The sequence below is a fragment of the Taudactylus pleione genome, unplaced genomic scaffold (assembly GCF_031769625.1).
Source record: "Taudactylus pleione unplaced genomic scaffold, aTauple2 ptg000066l, whole genome shotgun sequence".
Taxonomy (NCBI): domain Eukaryota; kingdom Metazoa; phylum Chordata; class Amphibia; order Anura; family Myobatrachidae; genus Taudactylus; species Taudactylus pleione.
In genome coordinates, this window is record NW_028284468.1 from 5074452 (window position 1) to 5099744 (window position 25293).

The 25293-nt window shown below is 44.5% G+C and overlaps 1 protein-coding gene across 1 annotated transcript in view; it reads left to right on the plus strand.

Moving 5' to 3' along the window:
• The window catches only part of TM4SF20 (transmembrane 4 L six family member 20), a 40420-nt gene that overhangs the window by 9939 nt on the left and 5188 nt on the right, over nucleotides 1–25293 (plus strand). Inside the window, exons 2-3 of the mRNA XM_088466826.1 lie at nucleotides 12460–12525; nucleotides 24823–24974. Of these exons, the coding sequence (XP_088322952.1) occupies nucleotides 12460–12525; nucleotides 24823–24974 (218 nt within the window). The remainder of the gene's footprint in view (nucleotides 1–12459; nucleotides 12526–24822; nucleotides 24975–25293) is intronic.

Consider the following 25293-nt stretch of genomic DNA (forward strand, 5'->3'; position numbering starts at 1 on the left):
TAATGCCCCTAACAACACCTTATGCCGCACAATAATGCCCCTTACGCATTATGCCACTCAATAAAGTCAAATAAAACACATACTGATAGACCGTAATGCCCCAATAACATATTATGCCACACCATAATGTCCCTTACAACACATTATGCCACACAGTAATGCCCATTACATCCTACCCTGAGAGATATACTTCAGAAACCCTCCTCTCCACTCCTGCCAGTCTGTAACCTTAGCTCAAGACAGGTTGCACAGTTTCTATGTCCGTGCAGAACCAGAAAATTGGGAACACAGCTTATAACCTGAAAACTGTGTGTATCAAGTTAGTGCCCCTTATACAGTGCCCACTGTAGTAGTCCCCCTGTAGTAGTGCCCCTTAAGCAATGCCTCCTGTAGTAGTGTCCCTTATAAAGTGCCCCTTATACAAAGCCCCTCTGTAGCAGTGCCCCTAATGCAATGCCCCCCGTAGTAGTGCCCCTTATGCAATGACCCCTGTAACAGTGACCCTTATGTAATACTCCCTGTAGCAGTGCCCCTTATGCAATGCCGCCTATAGTAGTGCCCATAATTCAATGCCCTCTGTAGTAGTGCCCCTTATGCAATGCCCCCTGTAGTAGCGCCCTGTAGCAGTGACCCTTTTGCAATGCCCCTTGTATCAGTGCCCCTTATGCAATGCCCCCTTTAGTAGTGCCCCTTATGCAATGCCCTCTGTAGTAGTAAATTAATGGTTATTAATAGATTTCTTTTCCACATGAAGTCATAAGTTCCCAGTACTTTCTTTACCAGTCCGGGTATGTCACTTGTGATTGGCTAGCACTAAAGGAGAGCCCCATGGACGCCCTGCTTAATCATTTAGGAGTAAACAGCAGCCATATTGAATTTGGTTTTCTCATTTGATTTTATTTCCCATTGGACTATGATGACTCAAGAATAATAACAGCCAGGAGCAGCCCCTGTATCACCGCCGGCTCACGGCTCCCACACGCCTGCGGTCTGCCTGACAGTGACTCCAGTGCAGCAGGTACAGCAGTCAGTGCGGCTGCCTCTCTCCCCTCACTTCTTTGTCGCCAGCCCTGCCCTCATTCGGCGCCGCCCCCAAGCCACCGCTGCAGGGACAGTAGTTACGCCACTGTACCACACCCATGAAAAAACATGGGTGTCTTACTATTTGTTTTAGGCTTAGATGTAAGTAAAAGTGTACAAAGAAAGACTTTAGTACAAATCCTTCTTTAATACAAAAACGGTTTAGCAGTTTATTTGCTCATCCAAATCAAGGATGGGGCACTGAGAATGTCTGCAAAGTGCAGTAAGTGCTCTCTCTATTATAATAATTACCAGTATTTGGCAGCCGTTACCTTTTAATAGTACATAAGGCCTGATTCAGCAAAGATCGCAATTGCAAAGCTGCATCCTGGCAGCTTTGCAATTGTGATCTTTACTATTATGCAAATGCTGCATCTGCGATCCCATCACTGGTACGGAGGTCGCAGGCTGGGGTCACCATCGCAACCATCGGTGGTCAATGGTCGCGATGGTGGACGGCGCCGGGCCTCCGGCCAGCTGAGTAAGCTTACTCAGACTGGCCGGCTTGCAAGCCCAAGACACTGCGTTGATCAACGCAGATCCTGGGCTAGCCACTCCCTGTAAAACGGGGCAGACACGCCCCTGTTTCTGGCTATGCCGGCCAAGCCCTTGCATCGTCCCTTAAATGCCTCTGCCTGTCAATCAAGCAGAGGCATTCAAGGGTCTGCATGCGACTACGCAGGTCCCATTCTGCACACTCGCAGAATGGGTCCTACGCACACGCAGATTCCCGATAATCAGGCATTGCATGCACTGCTGAATCAGGCCCATAGTTCAATGAGGAAACGTTAAAGATTATTATTATTTTTTGTGCTGGATATTTCCTTATGTCATAAAAACAGTTTTAATGATGATGACCTTACTACACTGAACACATTAACTAAAATTATGTGGCTGCCAATGAGCTGTAAAACATTTGCATAAATTACCTCATTAAAAAAAAACACATCAGCCATCAAAAGCAATTCCTGCCTACAGTATTTGGCTCTAAGGGCTCTATTTAGCATCGGTGGCAGTGTAACTGTGGTAAGTATCACTGTGTATCAGCTCCTATACGTGAATTGTCTCCCGGTCTCTCCACAACTCTGCTGGCGAATGGAGAAAATGCTATACTGTACACATGTATGGATAAATGCCGCACATGCACATAGTGGTTTGACTGTGCTGGGATCCAGCAAAGCCTCTCCATTGACAGTTAACCCTAACACCACCCTGAGATGACATCAGTTAGCGATGACTTTCGCCTTGCCTACTTTTGAACAAGCATTTCAGGGAGATTGTGAATGCAGCACCTTTGAGCGTGTCGGTAAAGTGGACGTATACTGCTACATCTGAGACGCGTGTCATAAAATTTATTTTAATCCAAATGTAAATGAGGCCCAAAGCAGTTAGTAAGATCCACTTCATCGGTTTTCAACAGCGGTTGTGAAATGTGCCGCGACACAGTCAGAAGCGGCGGTCAGAGCCGGTCACATTATAGAACTGCGTACTGGGCAACGCCGCTGCTGAGCTCCTCTGGTGTGACCTGCCTAGACGCGGTGGTATGACATCAGAGGTCATGCACGCAGCGTTGCCAGCCAGCCCGATTTCTCTCCGGCCCGCCTGCATGTCAGCTCTGCACTGTGTGTGAGGGACAGGTAGGTATGTGGGAGCTAGTGTAAAGTTTTGTTTTTGGTGGGGATCAATGTGGTTGATATTTTTCTGTGAGGGCAGCCAGCCAATGGCTTTATAAAGTGCTGAGCACGCCCCCTATAGTGACATCAACGGGGGTTGCCACGAGGCTCCACCCCATTCCCAAGAGGCCACGCCCCTTCACGTGAAGCCCCACCCCCTTTTCGGGCGCACAACATGTCCCGCTTCGTGATGAACAAAAGTTGGCAGGTATGATCTATGGGCCTGATTCAGAGCCGGACGCAATCAGCCGTTCGCCCGCAGTAGGTACGACCGTCCAAATGTCAAACCAAGCGCTCGCACGTGTGGTCGCTCGTAGCGAGACTTCCGCCTCATATTTCCCCAACCCCTCCTCTAGCTAACGAGCGTCCAAAATAGCGAGCGCACTACTCGCTTTTTGTTGAAGTGTTCGCTCGCACAAGTACTACCGGAAGTAGGCCTGTCATTTGTCGATTGCCTTGTTTCTCGTTCGGCAAAAATCCGTGAATCGATTGGTGCCAATCATTACCGTAATTTACTTAATTGTTGGTCGAATGTTTTCAATCTTGTTTCTATTTTGAATGTCAATAAACTTTATTGTTTGCTTTGTGTTCATTTTGGTCCGTAGTTTCCGTCCGCTTTTAACGGCAAACTTGTTGTTTATTTTAAATCCAAACGCTGTTTGTGCGTTTTTTGGGGGTTTTATTTAGGTTTATAATATTGCAAATATATATTATTATTTTTTTCGGATTGTTGCTAACGCATCAAAATGCAGCAAGCCAATCCTAAGTCACAATATATTTTTATGGGTTGTTCACATGACTCACACATTAACCAATAGAACTGTTCATGTTATTTATGAAAGTACATTAGCCAATCAAAATTTAGGGGTCCCTGTAATAAAACTGATTTGTCTTAAAAAAAAACCATTGCCATCATGAGAGCCAGTGCTTTTACACGGCGTGAGCTGCTGGTGCTCACAGATGTAATGGATCGCCGTATAACGGACAGGCCGCCCCCCGTCACCAACATGGTCAAGCATCGGGCGTACGCGGAGGTGCGGCGCAGGCTGCGGAGAATGGGCTATCGTAGGACCATCGGACAATTGGAGCGCCGGTGGTCAGATTTACGGCGCCGGTCCCCACACCTGCTTGCGCATCTTCGGATGAGGATCCGTCGGTGTAAGTGGTTATTTGAATGTTTATATACCTATGACAATCTTGTTTTAATTTTTGTCTTTGCTAATTTAAATTTGCATTAATGCGTGTGCAGGTGTGCAGTATGCGTTTGTTTTTTGCCTAAATGAGACCTTGTTAATGTGGTTTATTTTTTTTATTTTGGGTTAATGTTTTACATTTTAATTGTTTTTTGGAATACATAATTGCTAATATTCCAAACTATACATCATTTAGGTGAGGAGCGGATCCAGAGACGGAGTCGGAGGCCTGCATGACCCTTCTTCCCAACTCCCACCATCTCCTCCCCTGCCCACTCCTCCCAAATTTCTCCACCCTCCCCTGACCTGGACATCCCTATTTCCCCTCCCTCTCCTGCTCCCCAATTCCAAATAACACCTCCCTCCCCTGTCCTACCCATCCACATTCCCACACCCTCCCCTTTATCCCCCCTGGAAATGAGCCCACCTGATTCAACTGTCCACTGGCCCACTTCATCTGATGATGAGGATTCTTTTTTTTTTGTTTGTTTTTTTGGTGTTATTAAATTTTGCCGATTGTCTGCATTTTTCTTAACAAAATAATTTATTAAAAATCCACATATGCCAGAGCCAAATACAAGTTTCATTAAATTTTTGTTCTAAAATCAAAATTCTAATTGTTTAAGGATTATTCTCATGTTCATGTTGTTGTAAGTTGTTTTTTAGTGCCAATTGGTAATTTAGGCAAGTTCATGTAACCACTATATTTGTGTTCAAACTTTAGCATGGTATGTTAACTAATTTTCGTTGAAAATAATACTGTTTTTTTTGGTATTCTATTAAAAAAATTTATTAAAACAGATTTTTCTTTCAACAGACCCAAGGAGGTGGGAGCATTACATTTTGGGCCATATTTTAGCCATTTGGTGCAGCTACTTGTCTCAATGGACCATTTAATTTCTTTTTTGCGGCATTAATGTTTTTCTTTTTCGTTTTTGTTAATAAAAATTGTTATTTTCCAAAAGTCTTATTTATTGACTCAAACATTAGCTCACAAGGTCAATCAATGAGTTTGTTTTTTTTTTGTTTTTTGGGGGGGGGTTGAATTTGCATATGAAAATGCAAACAAAGTTCCAGACTCAAATTTTTTTAGGAAAATAAATTAACACAAAAATGAGGGGTTTACCAGAAATTGTAGACATATTTTGTCAGTCCAAAAATTGGGTAAATTGACATTAACTCCATAATGTTTCGCTAGAATACCCTTATATAGTTATTTAATTGTTAAAAATGTGTAAATGCAACTCCCAAAATATGAAAATAAAGAGGAAAAAAGGTTGGGCAAACTATGCCAACATGTTGTTAATTTTTAGGTTAGAAATACGAAAATACCAAACCCAAAAAAAAACAAACTCGGCAATTATTTTCAAAGGTACTGTCCATTTGTGCAAGGCTTTTGTGGTTTTTTCATGTCAAACAAAATTAAATGTTAAAACAAAATTGTTTAATACACATTAGCTCACAAACCAAAAAATATACATACAAAATTTTGCAAAAGAAAATCAAGAACTGGTTGAAGATGGTGCATGCCAACATGTTGTCCAAAATCAGGTAAGAAACACATTTGTCCAGGTGTAAAGGTCATTTGTGAGTCATTATTGTCACAGGCAATCAATTTCAGGAAGTAAGCAGGTTGTTGTTTGGATTTGGCAAAAAAAAAAAGGTTAAAAATCAAAACATAGGATAGTTAACACATATAATTTTCCTTATTCCCAATGTCAACAAATGAAAAAAAATGGAAAATCAAATACCTGAAAAAGCGTGTAACTACCTCATCCTCAGGCAAGGCATCCTCTGGCTGCATTGGGACACCACTCCTTATGGCAATGTTGTGAAATATCCCACACAGGACCACAATTTTGGAAACCATAGCCGGCAAATACATGAAGTGGCCACCAGAGCGGTGGAGGCATCAAAATCGGCCTTTTAAAAGGCCAGTGCAATGCTCCACCACCTGCCTGGTGGCAGTAAGTGCAGAATTATATTGACTTTGTGGCCCTGGTGTAGGAATCAAATAAGGAGTGAGCAGCCAGGGCGTGCAAGGGTAACCACTGTCTCCTGTGAAAATAAAAAAACATTCAGTACCATTTCTAAGTCAACAGTGTTTGTTTTAAAAATTAAGGGTACCACCCAGAAGTCACGCATCACCAGCTTGTAGGTTGTTTAATTTGTGCCAAAGCCCTGATTGCCGGATGACAAATGAATCATGTGCACTTCCTGGAAATTTGTCATTCAGGGACAGGATCTGGAGGGAGGCATCACATACCACCATTATATTAATTGAATGGAAATGTTTTCGGTTCCTAAATATTGCCTCCAGCGCTGCTGGAGGCTGAAGTGGTATGTGAGTGCCATCCACAACCCCTATGATGTGTGGGAAGCCTGCAATTTCGAAACATTTCTGCTTAACCACATTAAGGGACCCCATATCCAATGGCATATTAATAAAAAGATGGAGGTGCTTACAGAGAGCATCCATTACCGCCCTCAGGATCCGTGAAAAGGAGGATTGGGAAATGCCAGCAATGATGCCAACTGTGGTCTGGAAGGATCCTGAGGTGCAAAAATGTAACACCGACATTAACTGCGTAAGTGGTGGTATTGCTGTTGGATTGTTAATTTGCCTTTCAAGATCACTCTCTATTAATGAAAGAGTGTCTAGGATGATTTGGGGTGGTAGGCGATAACGCCTTAAAACCACATCATCAGGCATTCCAAAAAGGGTGACACGTGTTCTAAATATCTGGGGCCTTGCACGCCTACGATGCCTACACCTAGGAGGATGTTCAGGTTGGTCGGGGTCGTGGACCATCGCCACTATAATTCGCCCAACATCAATCTGAAATGTTAGACAATGTAGTTATTTTTCCAACATTTAACAATGAGAAAATATACTTATCTTTTTTACACATTAAGAAGAATCTTACAGGGTTAGGCAGTGACATCTTGAAGTAAACCTACGAATTAGATTTTCCATAAAAAAATGTAAAAATTAACACAAAATAAAGACAGGCTAAGGCTAAAATATAAAGAATGTATGCACTACACAGATGATGTTGTTATTCTAAGTTTTTGCAAGAAAATTAAAGTGTACGCTAAAGCCACAGACAGGAGATGAGCAAAATATACGCAATAGAGGTGAAAAAATAACGCTAAATGGTACGCTAAAGCCACAGACAGGAGATGAGCAAAATATACGCAATAGAGGTGACAAAATAATGCTAAATGGTACGCTAAAGCCACAGATAAGAGATGAGCAAAATATACGCAATAGAGGTGACAAAATAATGCTAAATGGTACGCTAATGCCAAAGACAGGAGATGAGCAATATATACGTAATAGAGGTGACAAAATAATGCTAAATGGTACGCTAAAGCCACAGACAGGAGATGAGCAAAATATACGCAATACATTTCGCTTTTATTATTGCAAAAAAAACATTTGCAAAAAAATCACAAATTTAACGTACACCAATCTGCATAGTGTGCCCCTTAAATAAACATGAAAAATTAATAAAAATAACAGGGTCTAATGTATGACAAAAAACACTTACCGCACAAAGACAATCACAACAAAATAAACGCGATCCACAACACGAAAGGAAAAAAAAAAACTAAAAAAAAAAAAAGGAAACACGTATTAACATTAAAAAAGAATAAACTATTTCCAAGTTTAAATCGACCCAAAAAACTTACTTCAACAAAAAAAACAAAAATATGATAGAAAAAAAAACAAAAATGCGAAAGAAAATAAACAAACAACAGAAAACTCTCACAAAATCCAACAAACTCCGCAACCAACCACTACTCCGAATCAATCTCAAACTCCAACCACTTCAAACAACCCCCCCCGAAACAAGGCCTCAAAAAAGCCTTAAATAGACCGAACTTTCCCGCTCAAATCAATGACGCACAATAGATACGCCAGTATAATGCATAAGCATCTATAAAAATGTCACAAGAGCCCACAATGGGTCTGCTGAATTCAAGGGTTTAATCATGTCCACTGAACAGCAGCAAAGCCAAAATCCAGGACCTCACAGTAAGTAGCTCCAAAATTAAAGTTACCACCCAAAAAAAAAAAAAAAAAAAATGTTTTTGTCATTTTTTGTAAGGTGTTGAGACTGACAATGAGGAGGCTGCGGGGCCTAGTACCCAGGCCAGTGCCAAACGCAAAAGGCAGCCGCAATTCACAAGAAAGGAGATGGAGGCTTTGGTGCAAAAGTACATTGATAACCTGGCACAGGCACCCCGAAATATGGGTGCAACCCAGAGATGGAAACTGTGGGAGGAAACAGCCAGTGCTGTCAAAGGGGTTGGTGATTTTGTCCGTTCAACCAAAGAGGTCAAACGCCGGTACGTAAATACTGTAAACTTTTAAAAAATTATGAAAAAATCTAACCATACTTTTTAAACAACAGATGGAGCGACTTCAAATATCGTCTAAAACAAAAAATGGCTGATAGGGCTAGGCATGCAGGGGGTTCAGGTGGTGGGCCAACCCCTGTGTCATTGGAGCTAACAGATTTGGAGGAGCTGGCTCAGGGGTGTGTGCAGGAAGAGGAGGTGTTTGGCGTGTCCAACATGGACACAGACATGCCAGACTTTGCGGCTCCACATGTTGCTGCAGGTAATTTAGTTAAAAATTATTGAAAAACTTGTTTAAGTAAATTTACAAATGTACTAATATTTGTATGATCTCTCTTTTTCACACAGGCACAGAAGAGGACGAGTCTGCTCCAGAACTGAGGTTTGGCCGCAGTAGATCTGTTGGCTCCGCAGGGGAGGAAGAAGTATTTCCGGGTGGGGATCCTGTGGCGGACAGTCCAGGGCCTTCCCCCTCGCAGGCAGTGGCCCTTTTCTCAGATCTCAATGATAAAATGGATAAAAACACCAAGATTCTGATGAGGATGGATGCCAATCTGCTATGGGTAGCGGACGCCCTGGAGGAAAACGCTGCGGCCAATGTCAGAATAGCTAATGCCCTGGAGCAGCTCGTCCGCCATGCGCATGTTGGAGCAGGCCTCCCTTCCTGCCGGAACATCAGGGCCCTCCACCTTTGGCGCAACATCGGCCATCCCTCCAAATGTGCCTAGCCCTATGCCTAGGCCAGAGGAAACACCAGCTACCTCTGGCCAGGCACGCCGTACGACCAGACAGACAAAGTCATGCTCCCTCCAACATCAAGCCAAGCGGGGGAGAAGGCGTTGACAGCACTGGCTAATTTCCCCAAATTCCATCTCTGTGTTTGGTTCATATTTTTGCACCACAAAACCTCCCTCTCCTTTCTTGTGAATTTTTTTTTTGTAAACATTACTTTATTTTTGGGATCTAAAAAAAAGAAAAAAAAATTGCTGCAAACAAAAACACATTTCTACCAAAATGTGAAAATTTAATTTTTGAAAAGTAAAAATCCTTAAAAAAAAAAATGTGTCAAATTCATTAGCAAATGGCTAAAAGGGACTGGAACAAACATACTTAAATACATAACAAAGGTCATATACATAAACAAATGTTTAATTTAAAAAAACATAAAGTAACAGGTAAGTAAACAATAACACAAGCAAAGCAATTAGTAGGTGACTGTCTTTCTGTATTGTAACCAAAATGTTAAAAAAAAATTAAAATAAAAGGTGTTGGGCTTTTTAAAACAAAATAAATCTGACAACAACATGCGTACGGAATATAGCAAAAACATCAAACATTTTTACCTTTATTTAAACATTTATTTTGTGATTGCTGTGATTTCAAAACACACACAAATAGGAACACAACATGCATTCCAAATTTAGCTAATAAATCATGGCCATTGAAAATCACCTTCTCGCAAGTGAACAAATTATTAGGTGATTGGTCTTGTGCCTTGTAAAGGAGAATAGCAAAACATCGATTCGCTAAGGAAGCTACGAAGAGACCATCGTCTTTGCGAGGTCCAATACCCTACCACAAGCTGAACGAGCAGTCATAATGGAAACTGGATCACACAGTGACGTATCCAAAAGAACGTCCAAATTGGACGTTCGCACAAGATAATACATGTACACCCAAAAAACGGCTTGACAAGCCTGCGTTTTCTCATCTCCACCGGGAGGTGGAGGTGTGTTTTTTATGTGTAAGCCAATATGTATGTTTTTTCATATGTTGCGCATGCCACATCGCCAGATGGTGTGCCTTGGCAATTTTAAAATCTTGTGTAGTGTGCCTCAAGTTGAAAAATGTTGAAAATTACTAATCTACTTGTTGATGAAAACACACTGATAATTATCAGAAAATGCATGTAGCCATAGTGATCATTGTGCCTTATAACCAATGAGGTGGAATGATACTAATGATCACATTTGAATGTATATACAGTACCTGTTTTTTATTAATATAACAGATACATAAGGGGGTAAGGTGCAATCAGGGAGATTGATGAACTCTTTAGGAAGACAGGGAGATTGCTACTATTTCAGGGAGTCTCCCGACTCCCTGACAATGAGGGAGAGTTGGCAAGTATGCTTTCGCCACTTGACAAATTGACTCAGTTTGCTTTTCCCATAGAGGCTTATAGTGATGTCGGTAAGCAGTGGGGCTGATGTAGGCTTGCATGCAAATCCGTTTTGCAGATGCATCGTGCAATTTTTAGCACTGCGTATTCTCTTTAGTTGTTTGTACCAATAAGAGATAGAACCGAACGCATCTCAGTCTCAACTAAATTGTGTCTGACTCTCAATTGAAGTTTTGTGAGGGTGTGTCGGTGGTGTGTAGATGGAATTGTATGAGTTGGGTGTGCGCAGATATCCATGTGATTTCAGATGCTTCTCTTGCCCCAAAGGATAGGGCTGGTGCAAGTATGTACTAATAATGATGACAGCAATTTGAACAAGTGTATGGGTAGATGTGTACAACTTGACATATGGGCAAATATCTGTATTTAGGGCCTGATTCAGAGTTGTAAGCTATGCCGGATGCTGTTTCATATGTATACGCAGCTGTTATAAGAAAATATGCAGATGTCGCAGCTGCCGGGAGATGTAGGCGTCCACCTGCAGCTTTACAAATCCAAGCATCATGCGTCCGGGCCGAAACTGTCACCCGGGGCAAGGCAGTAATTTGGCGACCCCCTCCCCGGTGTGACATTAATGACAGGAGCAACTGGACATGAGTGGCACACAGGAATTGCACATACTGTAGGAGTTGTACAGTCAGTGTTGCACATGAATGCAGCAGGGCAGGCAATCTTATAACTTTACTGAATGCAGTGCAGGCAAGTGCCACCTTACCTGCGGGCTGCTTCTATCAGGAATGATGGAGGGAAAAGCATCATGTCACTCGGCTGGCAGCTCAAAGCCCATTGGGACCTGCCTGTTCTGGGCGGAACTGCTTGGCCGCGCAGTTCATGTTCGGGCGTGCAGGGGGGCTGTTGCCGGCTATTGGCAGGGGGTGGAGGCTGTTACCGGCCAGTAACTCTCACCCCACCCAGTTGCAGCCCTGTCTGCATACAAAAATGAGTACCGGTCGCAAAAAAATTGATTGTCACAGTCCTGAGTAAGCTTATCGTTCCACACAATGGGCATGGGAACTGAGATGCCTGAGCCATATTTCTTGCGTACTGGATCACAGTCACAGGATATGATGCCCCCGATATAATCACGATATGCCTGCGTTCTTTGTTGCCACTCCCTGTTACCTCCCCTAAACTCTCTCTGACTGTCAATCAAACTGCAGATAAATAATTGCTGCGAACAACTACAGTAATGTACCTTGACACATGAGCGGATTGGCAATTATCACTCAACTGCAAAACATTGGCATTGTGTACAACTCTGATACAGACCCTTAGTTATGTGCATACAGTGCAAGTGTAATTGAGGCCGACTTGCGTTCAACTGTGTACTGTCCGCTATCTGTCATGTCTTACTGGTACTGTTATGTCTGATGGTACAGTACAACTGCCTCATCCTCACTGCCGCTGTTACCTCTTCATTCACTGTTGCTTTAAATTACTGTGGGCATTATATGTGGTCAATGGTGTAATTACCAGTGGAGCAGCCCGCAGGGATGGGGTCATGTCATACTAGTCTATCTGCTCTCCCCCACCCCACCCTTCCAAAATACCAATGGGGTCCTATTTTCAAGTACAAAGAGAAATGTCCATCTTTTCTTAATTCCTGTACAGATATAGTGATTGGCTGTACGATTAATCAAGTATTATATAAAGTGAATATTGTACATTATCGCCACAACTAACTATAGTCCTGCTCAGGTATACAGTAACTGCAATGATTTATGTATAGTCTGGAAATGTGTCCTAAATTATCCCTTGGGGTTGCTAGTGATTTGGGTGTACCATATTGTATTTTGCAGATATAAATGCTAAAATTAGGTATTCTATGCTAAAAATATACTGCATGTGAGCTTACAGACATAGTTGCAGAACTATGAACCCTAGATGCAAAATGCTTTTAGTTACATCTCTACGATGTGCATATTTCTGTGTACTCTCATGTTTTTGTCTATGTTTCCCATAGGTTTTACCAGCTGTGTCAATGAGTTTTGCAGCAAAGAAGAAAGGCAGCTGCAATTCCAGGGGAGGGGTAAGTACACCTAAACCCCGCACCTATTCGGAGTCTATGCACCAAGCACAGTAATTTAATTATCCTTGTTGCCCATTAATTATTGTGCATGTCGCGCCCAAATAACCCGGGTTTAGCTGCATAAAATAGCTAAACCCATCTATAGTCCTGGTTAGCGTGCCCAAACAGCAGCTTGGGTGCCAAAAACCAGGACTTTTCTCACATTTCTGCTCACTGCCTCAGGAGGGTGCGAGCAGAAATGTGTCCACCTGCTGCGTTCGTGCCCGAAAGGAGCGACAATTGAATTGCTCCGTCGGGAATCCACTAATTAACGCGCTGCATAAAACAATTGAATTCCAGCTAATTAAATTAAAATAGCAGTATTAAAGCAGCAATCGATTGTACAGGGGGTGCGGTATGAAGAGTCGACATTCAGAAGGTCAACTTTCAGGACAGAATGTCGACAGGATCTGAATGTCACCAGTCAGGATGTTGACGTGGACTTTAGGTCGACAACCAATATATTAAATGTGGTTAAAATATCATACGCATAAAGTCGGCATTTAACTTGTCGACACCAGAATGTCGACATACAGTTTCTTGCTTATTTTATCCTAATCCTAAAAAAACAGAAAACAAAAAAATTACATTCTGGCATTGACAGGTTAAATGTCGGCATTTCAACCATGTCGACATTTTTGAATGTCCACATTCAGAACCTGTTAACATTCTAGTGTTGACATTCTGAATGATGACCTTCTGACCGAATACCTTGTACAGGATATACAGTATATGTATACATAAATATTCTGGGAAACTTGTAGAAGCTAATGCATGTCCTGGGTATCTCTGGCCTAAGATATACGGGATTTAAAATGTAACAAAATGATTATACTCATTTAAAGACTCCTATTAAAGCTACAAAAAGTACTAAGCATATAACATATCTCCCAACTGTTCCGATCATGGCAGCACAGTCTTACTTCACAGACCTCGAAAGGGGCTGAATTCCGTGCAAAAGTGTGTGTTTCTGTGGCTCGAAATGGGGGAATGATAAGAATTTGTTCTATAAACTGTCAGAAGCGCTGTATAGCAGCTATACAAAGGAGAGGGTCAGCCTCCAAATGGATACAAATATGTCATAAAACAGGTGCAAAGGAAATCTAAACAACAATAAAATAATTAGCATATAGCTTGATAAAAGTACATTAAAAAAGTATAATATAATATGGAAATAAGAATGGTAACACAATTACAAACATAATACATATGGATGATATAAAACAGGTCTATGGTATTTAGGCAAAATCTGACAAGATGTTGTAGTGGGCACATAAGTGGGTACCAATAATAATAGATGGCAGACCAGCTGCAAATGGTAACTTCAAAAGTTATTAGGTCTGAAGAAATTAGGTATATCCAATTTTTTTCCAGTTAGCAGATAGTTATATTACCAGCTTGTAGTGGAAGAAGTCTGTCCAGTCTTTAGCAACAAAGCTCGCAGTTGGTGGTGGTAGCTGACGGTTGTAAATACTGGATATCCCAAAATTCCTGCTTTTTCAGTGGATAAAGGGCCTGATTCACTATGGTACGCAATATTACGTAAACACGCAGTTCAACTGCGATACCATACTAAATCATTGCGATCGCAATGCATACTCAGCACTACACAAGGATGCCCACTTTATATTGCACACATCCGCAATACTTAGCAGAATAGCGAAACCATCTGTGAAAGGTGTCGGGAAGTCGGCGGTAGGTATTTCGACTGCCGGCTTCCTGACTACACCCCGTGCAGGAGGTGTGCTGGCGTTATTCATGGCATAATGTTATGAGTCATGCATTTTGCAGAGAATCAGACCACAAGCTGATTACTGTAATAAAGTAGTAAAAAAAATATATGAATCAAACACTTACCTGTAGCCGGGGGTCCACTGATCGGTGATCTCTCTCCTCCGGTCAGCTGGTTGCCGGGGCTCCTGCACTCTGACACCAGTCAGCTGTGGTGTAAACCTCATCTCAGTTTAGAGCACAGCTGCCCAGGGTCACAGACCAGGAGACTGGAGACCAGCCGACTGTAACGATTCCTGAATGGAATCGATGCCAATGACTGTAGAGCAGAGGATTTGGTAAGGAGATAGGTTGGGGGTACCCCTTGTAGACTGGAGATGATAACCACTGAAATAAATAGGAAAGTCCAGCTACAGCCTTGACTAGACTGTTTGGTGCCCTGTGCCAGAGAGAGCATAGGCACCCTCCCCCCATTTTTTTTAAATAGGGACATAAGATAGTGCACCTGAAAAAGGGCCACGGCCACATGGGGAAGGGCCAGGGAAAAGATATGGGAGGCCAGGAGATGCTGGGGATAAAAGAAGAGGAAGCTACAAGTGAATGATAATAAACAGGAAAATTGACAAGCCCAAACAGCGCCCTCTGCCCTGTGGCGCCCTGTGCCATGACACTGGTCGCACTACCCTAGTTACGGCCCAGGGGCTGGAATCCTTGGCTAGTGGCGGCCATTTTGGCTTGAGGACTGGCAAGTCCGGGTGAGGAGCTGCCTTTGGGCTGAGAAGCAAGATGCGGCTTTGGCCGTGTAGCAGCCTTGAGGGCTGGTAGGCCTTGGCTGGTAGATGCTAACATTGGTGCGCTAAATTGCGCACTAAAGACGCTGAGGTATGGCCTATGTTGCCGGATTGAAACAGGCGTTGGTGCACAGGATTGCCCACTTAGGACGCTGAGGTGCGGCCTATGTCGCCGGGTTGACACAAGCGTTGGTGCACTGGATTGCGCCCTTAGGGAGTTGAGGTGCGGCCTATGTCGCCGGGTTGACACAGGCATTGGTGCACTTTATTGCGCACTTAGGATGCTGAGGTGCGGCCTATGTCGTTGGGTTGACAGAGGCGTGGGTGCACTGGATTGCACACTCAGGACAGCAGGAATGCACACCGTGCCACCTAGATGACACAAGCGGCAAACAGCAGATGTTATGCGGATGTGTCGCCTGGATGGTACAAACGCAGACAAGAATAAAGCAAACAGGAGCACTGGAATTTGACAGAAACAAACAGGGGACTGGCCACAACCGGAAACACATGGAAACACTATCACCGGCATGGAGTGAAGGACTGGCTGCAACTTAACAGATACAGGGCCCAATCAGAGCAAGCCCTGCAAGCCTCCCTAATGACAGACTCCTGCACCTGGCCTGTGCACACAGACAAGACAATCAATTAGTGTGCAGCTGATACTGCACAGAGACATTATCCTTAACACTTCATTTAAGTACAGCAGAGAGGAGGGGTCACCAAGAAAACTACAAGTTCATGTCACCTCCATGCCGATGCGTTTCGATCCATTGGGACTTTCTCCAGGCATTGTAGTTGCATGCCAATGTTAGCATATTTAATCTGCCCCAGCAAATGAGGGATAACTCTAGGAATTGATTGAAAAAAAAAAGCGATCCGTCACCACAATAAGCCATTGCAGTCACCATATATATGGCGGGATGGTTGGCGCATCGCACTCGCATGGTGATGCATTCCGCTAGTCATCGCATGCATGCCGGCTTTGGTAATGCCGGCATGCATGACGGTCCCCGCAAAGGGCCGCTCTGTCGGTAAGAGTGGCCCTTTGCGGCAGAAGGGCTTCTTGGTCTATGACCCAGAAGCCCCAACAGCTTCCTTCTGCGCAGGCGCAGAAGGATGTGCGTGCCGTGGGGGGTGTTGGGAGGGATCCAATTGGATCCCTCTCACAGCACTCTGCAGAGGGAAGCCCATAGGCTTCTATGGGTAACGCCAGAGTGCATTGTGCGGTTTGATCGCATTTTTCTCATTGATGCATCCGCCCCAGATAAACATACATCACAAATATTATGTACATAAACTTAAAAGTTTTTTAATACAAACATTAAATGGTCTAATTCTGAGTCGCACGCAGGCACGGCCATGGCTGCGTCTGAGTATGGCCACCTGTGCGAGCGGCTGTGCGTCTTTGGATATAGCCGCTTACAGAGACATTCCTGCATCTGCTTATCCACCCTCCGCTACCTTCCAGGAATGTCATTGAAATCCACAGACCCTGCGCCCAAGTCTATGCTGTGGATCAGAACAATTTATGGGTCCAGAGTTTGAGGTTTTTTCCTCAGAATCTTCCTTTTCACAGAGGACCCCACTCGCCTCATCCATGTGAGTGCAGATGTCAGCACAGTTTTTGTCTTTTGGTTTTTCCTGTGTTATTGCCCCCTTACTACACTGGAGTACAAGTGTAAAGAAATGTGGGTAGGCGTTGATCTACATAATCTTGCCACTGGTGCAGTCTGCAATGGTCAGGCAGAGCTGTCAGTAGGCCCCTGGATGACCTATCAGAAGGGTAGGATGCAGAGGCAGTTCCTACCATTTCCAGTTCAGGGGGCTTTCGAGGCTGCAGCTTCGTTCAGTGCTGACCAGAGTCCCTAAGTTTGTATTGAGCATGCGCAGAAGCCAAGCTTGTGGAAGAAAAGCAAAGTAGTATAATAACTTCCTGGCCTGCACAGTATACAGCTGCGGAGGGACGATTGAACGATTTCTGACAGTATTAAAATGAATGAAATCGTCAAAATCTGACTGCAAACACAGTCGATGTCTGAGATCGTTATCTGACATTCAGGAACGCGCATCGTTCGTCGATGCATGCCCTACATGTCAAAGATATGATTGAATGAATTATTTTTACAATCATTATCGTTCATATCTGATAAGAAATCTGACTGTGTGTATGCACCATTACTCCCACAGGGCGAGAAGTTTCCTCCTCTGAGACTGCCAGCCCTGTGTGAGATTAGCCACTACACTTCCTATACATGCAGGGCAGACTGTCTCCTGCTCCCTGCTGTGCCTGCCCTGCTACTGATGATCATGCTCATGCCGGTGAGTGAGGGATGCCGGAGCCAGAGCACACTGGGGACTCGCAGTGACGCATTTTTACTGGGGGGACTGCAGTCCTGCAGCCCCTAGGTAAAATCCGCCACTGGTAGTGCTCAAGTATGAGTACGTTCTTTAGAACTTGGATTATCACCAGGATTGCTAGTAACCCTCCTGTCTAGTAACTGGGGAAAGGAAATGTAGTGTTATTATATATATATATATACATATATATATTGTGACACAGTCGCGATAGGGGTCCCCCTCCTGGGGTAGATGGACTCCCTCTTTACACACACCGCAGCCGGAGAAGCAGGACACAATTCTGGGGTTCTCGTACAAGCTGGGCGGAGCCAGTATTTACTGTGCCAGGTACATAAATAAAACAAACATAAACAGAATCCTAACCCGTCTGGGTTCTAACTAGACAGTAAGGGCCTGATTCAGAGCCGCTCGTAAGCGGCCGCTCGTTCACTCTGAGCGATGTTCGCACAACTGCGCATGCGTATGGGTTGTAATATGCATGCGCGAACCAGTCATTGCGGTCGGAAATCGTGTGCTCGCAAAATAGCGAATGCCTGCTATTTTGAGTGACAGGATGAGGCGTTTGTGGGTGGTAACAGGGGAAGGTGCTTGAAAACGGGGAGTGGAGATCCGCACGCAGGCGTGCCAAACGGTCAAAACGTGCGTTTTAAGGGTGTGCATAATTAACAAAGCAGCGTCATCGACCACGTCACTTGGTTGTCTTTTAGCCTGAACTGCTCGCATGATTGCAGTAGGAAAATCCTACACAAGCACTGCGAACAGTTCATACGCCTTTCGATGTACTCAATTAATCTAATAAATAGCGGAGATGACGTAGGATGCGAGCGGCCAGGGGGAGTTTATTAAAAAATAGCGAGCGCATGTTTTGTTCGCTCGTTCAGACATAGAGGCATCAACAGACCGCAAAGAGCGAGCACTCTATTTAAATATCCAGACCCTTTTTCTGAACGAGCGAGCGCAAGTAGCGTCTGGCTCTGAATCAGGCCCTAAGTTCCCTCACTATCAGATCACTAAACAAAATCCCCATCCACAGTACCTTCTGGTTTACAGCCAAGAGCAAGGTAACCTGCGGCCTGCTCTCCCATGTATGAGACACTCAGCTACAACTGAACACAGCTTAAATCAGCCAGTTCCAGGTGTAAGCCCTAATGAGCCTGCTACCAGGCTGAAAGGCCCAAAACCTGGAGTTGCCTGTGGATGGAGCCCTCCCTCTCCTCACATCCACACCCCCAGGACCCAAACTGGCTTTTCCAAAAGCCAATACTCTGGTCTGTTTACAAAACAGACTTCTCCTGGGGGGTTTTAGAACACATAGGCCAAAAACCTAGGACAAACGTACCTGCCATTGACCACTTTACCAGTGTTTCTATCACAATATGTGTATATATATATATATATATATATATATTGTGATGACTTGGGGTAATTAGTAGAGGATGGATTGGTGCAGTGTTTAGGTGCTTTAATGAGGGTCCACACACAGCTTCCGTGTCAATAAATGGAATAGTGCTTTACTTTTCAACATGGGAATCAGGAAACAAAAGTGAACAGAAAATAATAAACAGCATAACCCCTATTTAGGGCATCTAATGCACTTCTTGACCCCTGACTAAAATGGTGCAGCTAGTCTGCCAATAAAGTCTCTGCTTGCTTCTCTGCAGGTCTGTCATATCACTGGCTCCAGCCTGGCTTGGCTGCCACAGCTATACAAAACACAGTCAGTCTTGGATTCCTTCCCTGGCTCCTCCAGGTATAGGCTCTGGCTTCCTTAGCCTGCAGCATAGCTGCTTCTATGTCACACAGTCTTTTGGAGTTTTAGGGTTCTCCCTACCTCCTGTAGGTCTGAACCCAGCTTCCTAGCTACCAGTGGCTTTCCAGCCCACTCTGGTCTCCAAGTGCAGTCCCACCTGGACTGGACACACAGGCCCCAGCTTGTCCTGACTTCAGAGTCTTGCAGACTGACTCTCTCTCACTATCCCCAAAGGTGTGTCAAAACTCTGTATTTCTTCCCTGTGTGGGAGGATCTCTCCAACCCCACAGAATCAGCACCATCTTTGGTGATACTGCTACAATAAATAGATATATAATATATATATATATATATAGTTATATATATATATATATAGATATATAGATATATGTGCAGCAGTATAGTAATAGTTGACTCCAACATAATCATGTAGGAGACAATTGGGGAGATGTTAGAGAGCAGTAGATATGGATCATCAGCAGAAAGACAAGTATTAGTAGTGATTATACAGGATTTATTCTCCATACAGCCTCCATCCCTTCTTTCCTACATGCTGCACATGGCTATTAAAGTACATAGTACTACTGTTTCTTATGGAACCGCGGAAATTCAGTGGATATGACGCAGTTGACTATCCCTCCCTCCCCATATATCATCATTCCATTTATCCCCACCACCGTGGGACCAGCCTCCACAGAGATGCTTCTCCCAGACCGTCCCCTCCACTCCAGCCATCTCCTCCTATTTCCTTTTCCATGCTTAATTCAGAGCTAACCTGTTCAGTCAGCCTCAAAAACTGCAACTGGAGATGACTATGTGATGTATCAAGCAGTGAAAAGAACGGAGAGATGGGGCAGTTGTCCATAGCAACCAATCAGCTTCTGTCACACAGCGAGCTCTCAAGCCATCTTCCTGAACCCCGTGCTGCTAGTTCATTGGCTGGCATGCCCCTGCGGCCCGGTCTTCTTAACGCGCACATGCTGTGGTAACCCATACCTCCCAACATGACCCTCTCCAGGAGGGACACGATGCTCTGGTCCTGGACTTCCCTGGTAATTTATGATTGGTGGCGGCTTCAGAGGTGGGGCTGCAGAACAGTCCAAAATGCAAATAGGGGAGTCACACCAACTGCCAGTGAGTCCCAGCCAGTGATGTTTGGCAGCGTGTGAAATGACAGTTGGTGTGGCTCCCCTATTTGAATTTTGGACTGCGCTGCAGCCCTACCTCTTACCAGGGAAGTCCAGGACCAGAGCATTGGGCATACACTGCCTGATACGGCCGACAGTTTACCTCATAATTATTGCATCGGAAGGGCATGCTGGACAATCCGGCATGCCGACCGAGCAATATTTAACCCTCGGTCACCCCCGCACACACGCTAGAATTGTTGGGGCGATCCGCGGATATCGGGCAGATCGCCCCGATAATTGTAGTATGTTTGGCCAGCATAAGTGTAGTTACAGCTACAGATGTGTCCTCAAACATCTAGCCTCAATATGTCACTCAGCACGATCTGCCTTGCATTAGTGAGACGCCAGGTTCTGCACAACTCTGCTGGCAAAAAAAATTAAAATTTTAAAAAAATGCTTATTATTTTGATATGCGACACTTGTATATCTGTGTGCATCGGAGTCTGTATATGAAGCACAATGGAACATGGAATGAAAAAAGCTGCGGCTGCTACATTGTAGCACTTCGTATACAGATTCAGAGACTCGGTGTAAGGAGACATCTGTAAATCCAGTGCATCGCAGAGTGCAATCACTGCCTGCATATACTAACATAGTGGTTCCCAAACTTTCTTGGTTCATAGCACCCTTATTGTCTCAGACTTTTTCCGAGGCACCCTTAGATCAGGGCCATCTCTTCCATTGGGCTTGTTGGGCAGTTGCCCAAGGGCCAGAAGCTTGTAGGGGCCCGCCAACCCGCCCCCTTGCAGCTGCGGCCAGTTGGTAAATTTGTGATATTTTTATAAGCCGGCCACCGGTGCATTGTATTCTGATCTAACCTCCCCCACCCCATTCCCCCCCTCCCGGTGACGAGTACTCACCTCAGTCCCAGTTTCACTTCATCCGCCGGCTTCAGACCAGTCAGACAGAGTCTCTCTGCATGTGTGGGAGGTCTGATGGGCATGCAGGAGGGTTTAATTTTATTGACAATTTAAATTTTTTTCCCGTGAATGGGTGGGTAGGGGCCCCAGCGCATTGCTTTGCCCAGGGCCCACACAATCAGTTGCAAAAGGGAAAGATTTTTATACACAATCGATTGCAGATTGCATAATTGCCACAATCGATTGAAAAAGGGAAAGATTTTTATACACAATCGATTGCAAATTGCACAATTGCTGCTATCAATTGCTGATGTATGGGGGCCTTTACATAAGAGTTGGTATAATAATTGTAAATGCTTTCAATTAATATGTCACCTTGTGTTTGGTGTAAACCATGATATTCTTATATAGTCAATGGCGTGTTTGAAAAATGTAGTACATATTAAAAGACATTTTCATGTGCTTTCAAAAATGAGGTTCAAACTCCAATTTGTTACCATGGTAACGTAAATATTATGGTCAATAAAAGAATACGACATGTGGAAAGAAGGATCACTTTAGTCTTTCATCCATTATTTGAATGATCAATCCAATATTTCAAGTCTGGTACTGGAAGTTTTAATTATTTTTATGATCGTTTCATGAGCAAATCGGAAATTAATATTCTGTATATATAATTAGATAAATAAGATCAGGAAAGAAGGAAGATGTAAAATATTCAGAATACTAAAAAAAAAAAAATGTAAGATTAAAATCTGGAAACAGTGGGCCTGATTCAGACCCACTCGCGAGCGGCTGTACGCTCGCAAGTGGGTCGATGGTCTGCACTGAGCATGCGCACGACGGAGGGAGCTCCGTCGTGCGCATGCGCCAGACACGACGAGCGAAGGACTTTCCTTCGCTCGTTGTGTCCGATCAAAGGGGGCGTGCTGTCAATGTTGATTGACAGCACGCCCCCTTTGGTGGGCGTGCCGGGGGCGTGCCTCCCTGACGGGGGCGTTCCCACGGGAACGCCTCCCGTCAGAAGCCGGCCCACTGACATCACTAGTGATGTCAGTGGGAGTGATTTTGGCTCTGATAGAGCCAAAATCACTCCGGAGCTTGCGGTTGAAAACCTCAACCGCAGGCTCCGGCTCGCAAATTCGATGGTCGCGATGGTCACGACCATCGCGGCCATCAAAATGCACGCTCGTATAGCCTGTGGGTGGTGACCCACAGCTATACGAGCGTCCAGGAGGACGCTCCATGAAAAAGGAGCCCGGCCCTCATGCAGAGCGTGCGCTCTGCTCAGAGCGTACGGCTCTGAATGAGGGCCAGTGTTTTTAGATAAAAAATTCAAGCTCTGTTTCTCCAGTTAGGACTAATGCGCTGTATGCCCCCAAAATACTTGATGCATTTGTTTGAACAGTTGTGTTTTAGGGTAAAGTGAGCGGGTACGGCATGCGCAATGGTGCCGTTGCTGATATTCCGGATCTGCTCTCCCAGTCTGGTTTTTAGGGCTCTGGACATCCAGTCAACGTAAACCAGTCCGCATGTGTGCTCAATGGTACATTATGTATGTGTTGTGGTAATGAAGACTTTTATAAAATTCTGCTGCATAGAACAAAAAAGTTGCAGTAGCAATTCCCTTCTTCACACTGGGCCTGATTCACCACGGATCGCAATCTTGCCCAGGGCCGGATTATGGTTTGTGGGGGCCCAGGGCAACAACAAACTTGTGGGGGGCCAAAGTGTGGTGAGTCTGGCTGAGGGTCTGTGTGCAGGACTTAGGAGAGCTGCGGAAGGCACTGCCCGACATATCAGTACTGTATATTTACTGGTTAATGGGTGGAGGTGGAGCACTGCAGAGGATCTCCATCTCCTCTTCTTCATCATCACTCCAGCGAATCTGTTTCTTCCGCCGGGCCCAGCACCTGACCACGGAAGTAGAGCGGCAGCAGTGGGGAAAGCACTTCAGAGCCTACGGGCACTTCTGTCATCAGCCCCGAGCGCCAAGAGCTGCGGCCATCCTGGAGCGCGGAGTCTGTGAAGGGGTGTGTGCTGCTGTGGCCTCTCTGCCCATATGCTCACTGGCCGCTGAGGACGGGGGCGGGGACCGGCGCACCAAACTACTGAGCTCCGGAGGTGAACTGGAGCGCAGGCAGTGCAATGCTGTTCTGCCCTCCATTAATGTACTCTTTGGGATCACTGTGTGGGGGCCCTCTATGTGTGGGGGCCCAGGGACGACCGTCCCTGTCGCCCCCCCCTATAATCTGGCCCTGATCTTGCCTACGCACGCGGTTCAGTACTACATAAGGACGCCCACTTTACCTTACACATTCGTAATGCTTAGCAGAATAGCGAAACCATCGGTATAATCGAGTACTATCACGGCCTCACACACACTTGCACAAGCTCTGACCTTATTCAGGAATTGCTAACAACCACGCACGCTATGAGACCGCACACTGCGTATGGCATCGTAGTGGATAATTTATGCATGCCCCTCAAATGGCATGCGAACGCACTGGCGTGCCTGTGTTTCCCCAAACAGTCCTCTGTCATCACCCACAAGGTGCTTCCTGTCAATCACTCTGCGAGGAGTCTGCGTTCGCAGTCCCGATCGCAGTAGCTAGTTTGCACACATGCACCCGCATGCACGGAACTCAACAATCAGCCGATTGCGTGAGTATTAGCAACTGCAATCCTTGCTGAATCAGGCCCACTTATGTTTCAATTTTTAACTACTGTGTTATTTCTCTATAAGTTCTGTTTTGTTCTGTTTTGTATTATTTACTGTTTACTTATATGTAGGTAATGCTTACAAATGTGTAAGAGACGTAAGACACCTAGTGCAAACTAAGCTGCTCCTAGAGGTGTAGTGGACTGTCGTTTTCTTAAAATTTTGTATCTTATTTGCATTGCAGATATAGCAAAACACCACTCTCAGTGCTCTACAGATGCTGTACAAAGTTGCAGATAATGCACAACGGCACTTAGAGGAAAAATCCACGGCACTCATAGCACTTAATATACAGATTCAGACTCATTCGCACACAGATGTACAAATGTCGCACATCAAATTGATCAGTGTTATGGTGCATACACATGGTCAGATTTGTCAGATCATCGATATCGTTGAATGAAAACGATCAACGGTTTCATCAACGGTGAACGATTTCTGACAGTATTAAAATGAATGAAATTGTCCATATCTGTCTGCAAACAAAGTCAATGTCAGATATCGTTATCTGACATGCAGGAACGCGCATCATTGGTCGATACATGCCCTACATGTCAACGATATGAATGATTGAACGATTTTTACAATCGTTATCATTCATATCTTTAAGAAAATCTGACTGTGTGTATGCAGCATAAGTTTTGTCGCTCTCAGTTGTTTTATTTCTCAGAATAAGGCGCACAATTTAAGCGAAAAAGATGCTCAGTGTGGCCGAGTTGTCGTAAACTTAGCGCGCTGGGAGGGGCTATTTTATGCGACTAAGGCCACAGAATGAGGACACACCTGTACTTTAATAATAAATTGTAGAACTACCTGTGTACAAGCAGTAAGATATATGGTCTCTGTCCCGCAGATGCTGGCCTCCTCTTTGCTGAGTGTTGTCGCTGTCATCGGAGGGGCTTATTGCACTGTGATAGGCATCTACGCTATAAGTAAAGGACCTCTGATTTGTGAGAAGGGGAGTAAAAGCTTGGACCAGTGCGATTATACACTGGGTAACCTCAGGTAAATGTATGATCCGTCCCTCTCTAACGGTCCCCACAGAGACTGTCAAATGGGTTTGTGCCATTTATACAACAAATACATTTTCTTTAATGTAACAGCAGGTAATATATTTTGTACCATAGCTTAAAATGATGCATATCTGAGTACAAAGTGCTTGTTCTGATATTTTCTGAGCATCTTCTAATAGTTCTGTAAACACGGTCATTGAATCATCTTTGGTCACTTACGTAGATATGAGCCAACAATTTTCAGGGTCCCTGTGCTTCTGAGTGAGTTTGAGGTACAGCCTACATGGACCTTGGTGCCCCACAGTCCCTAT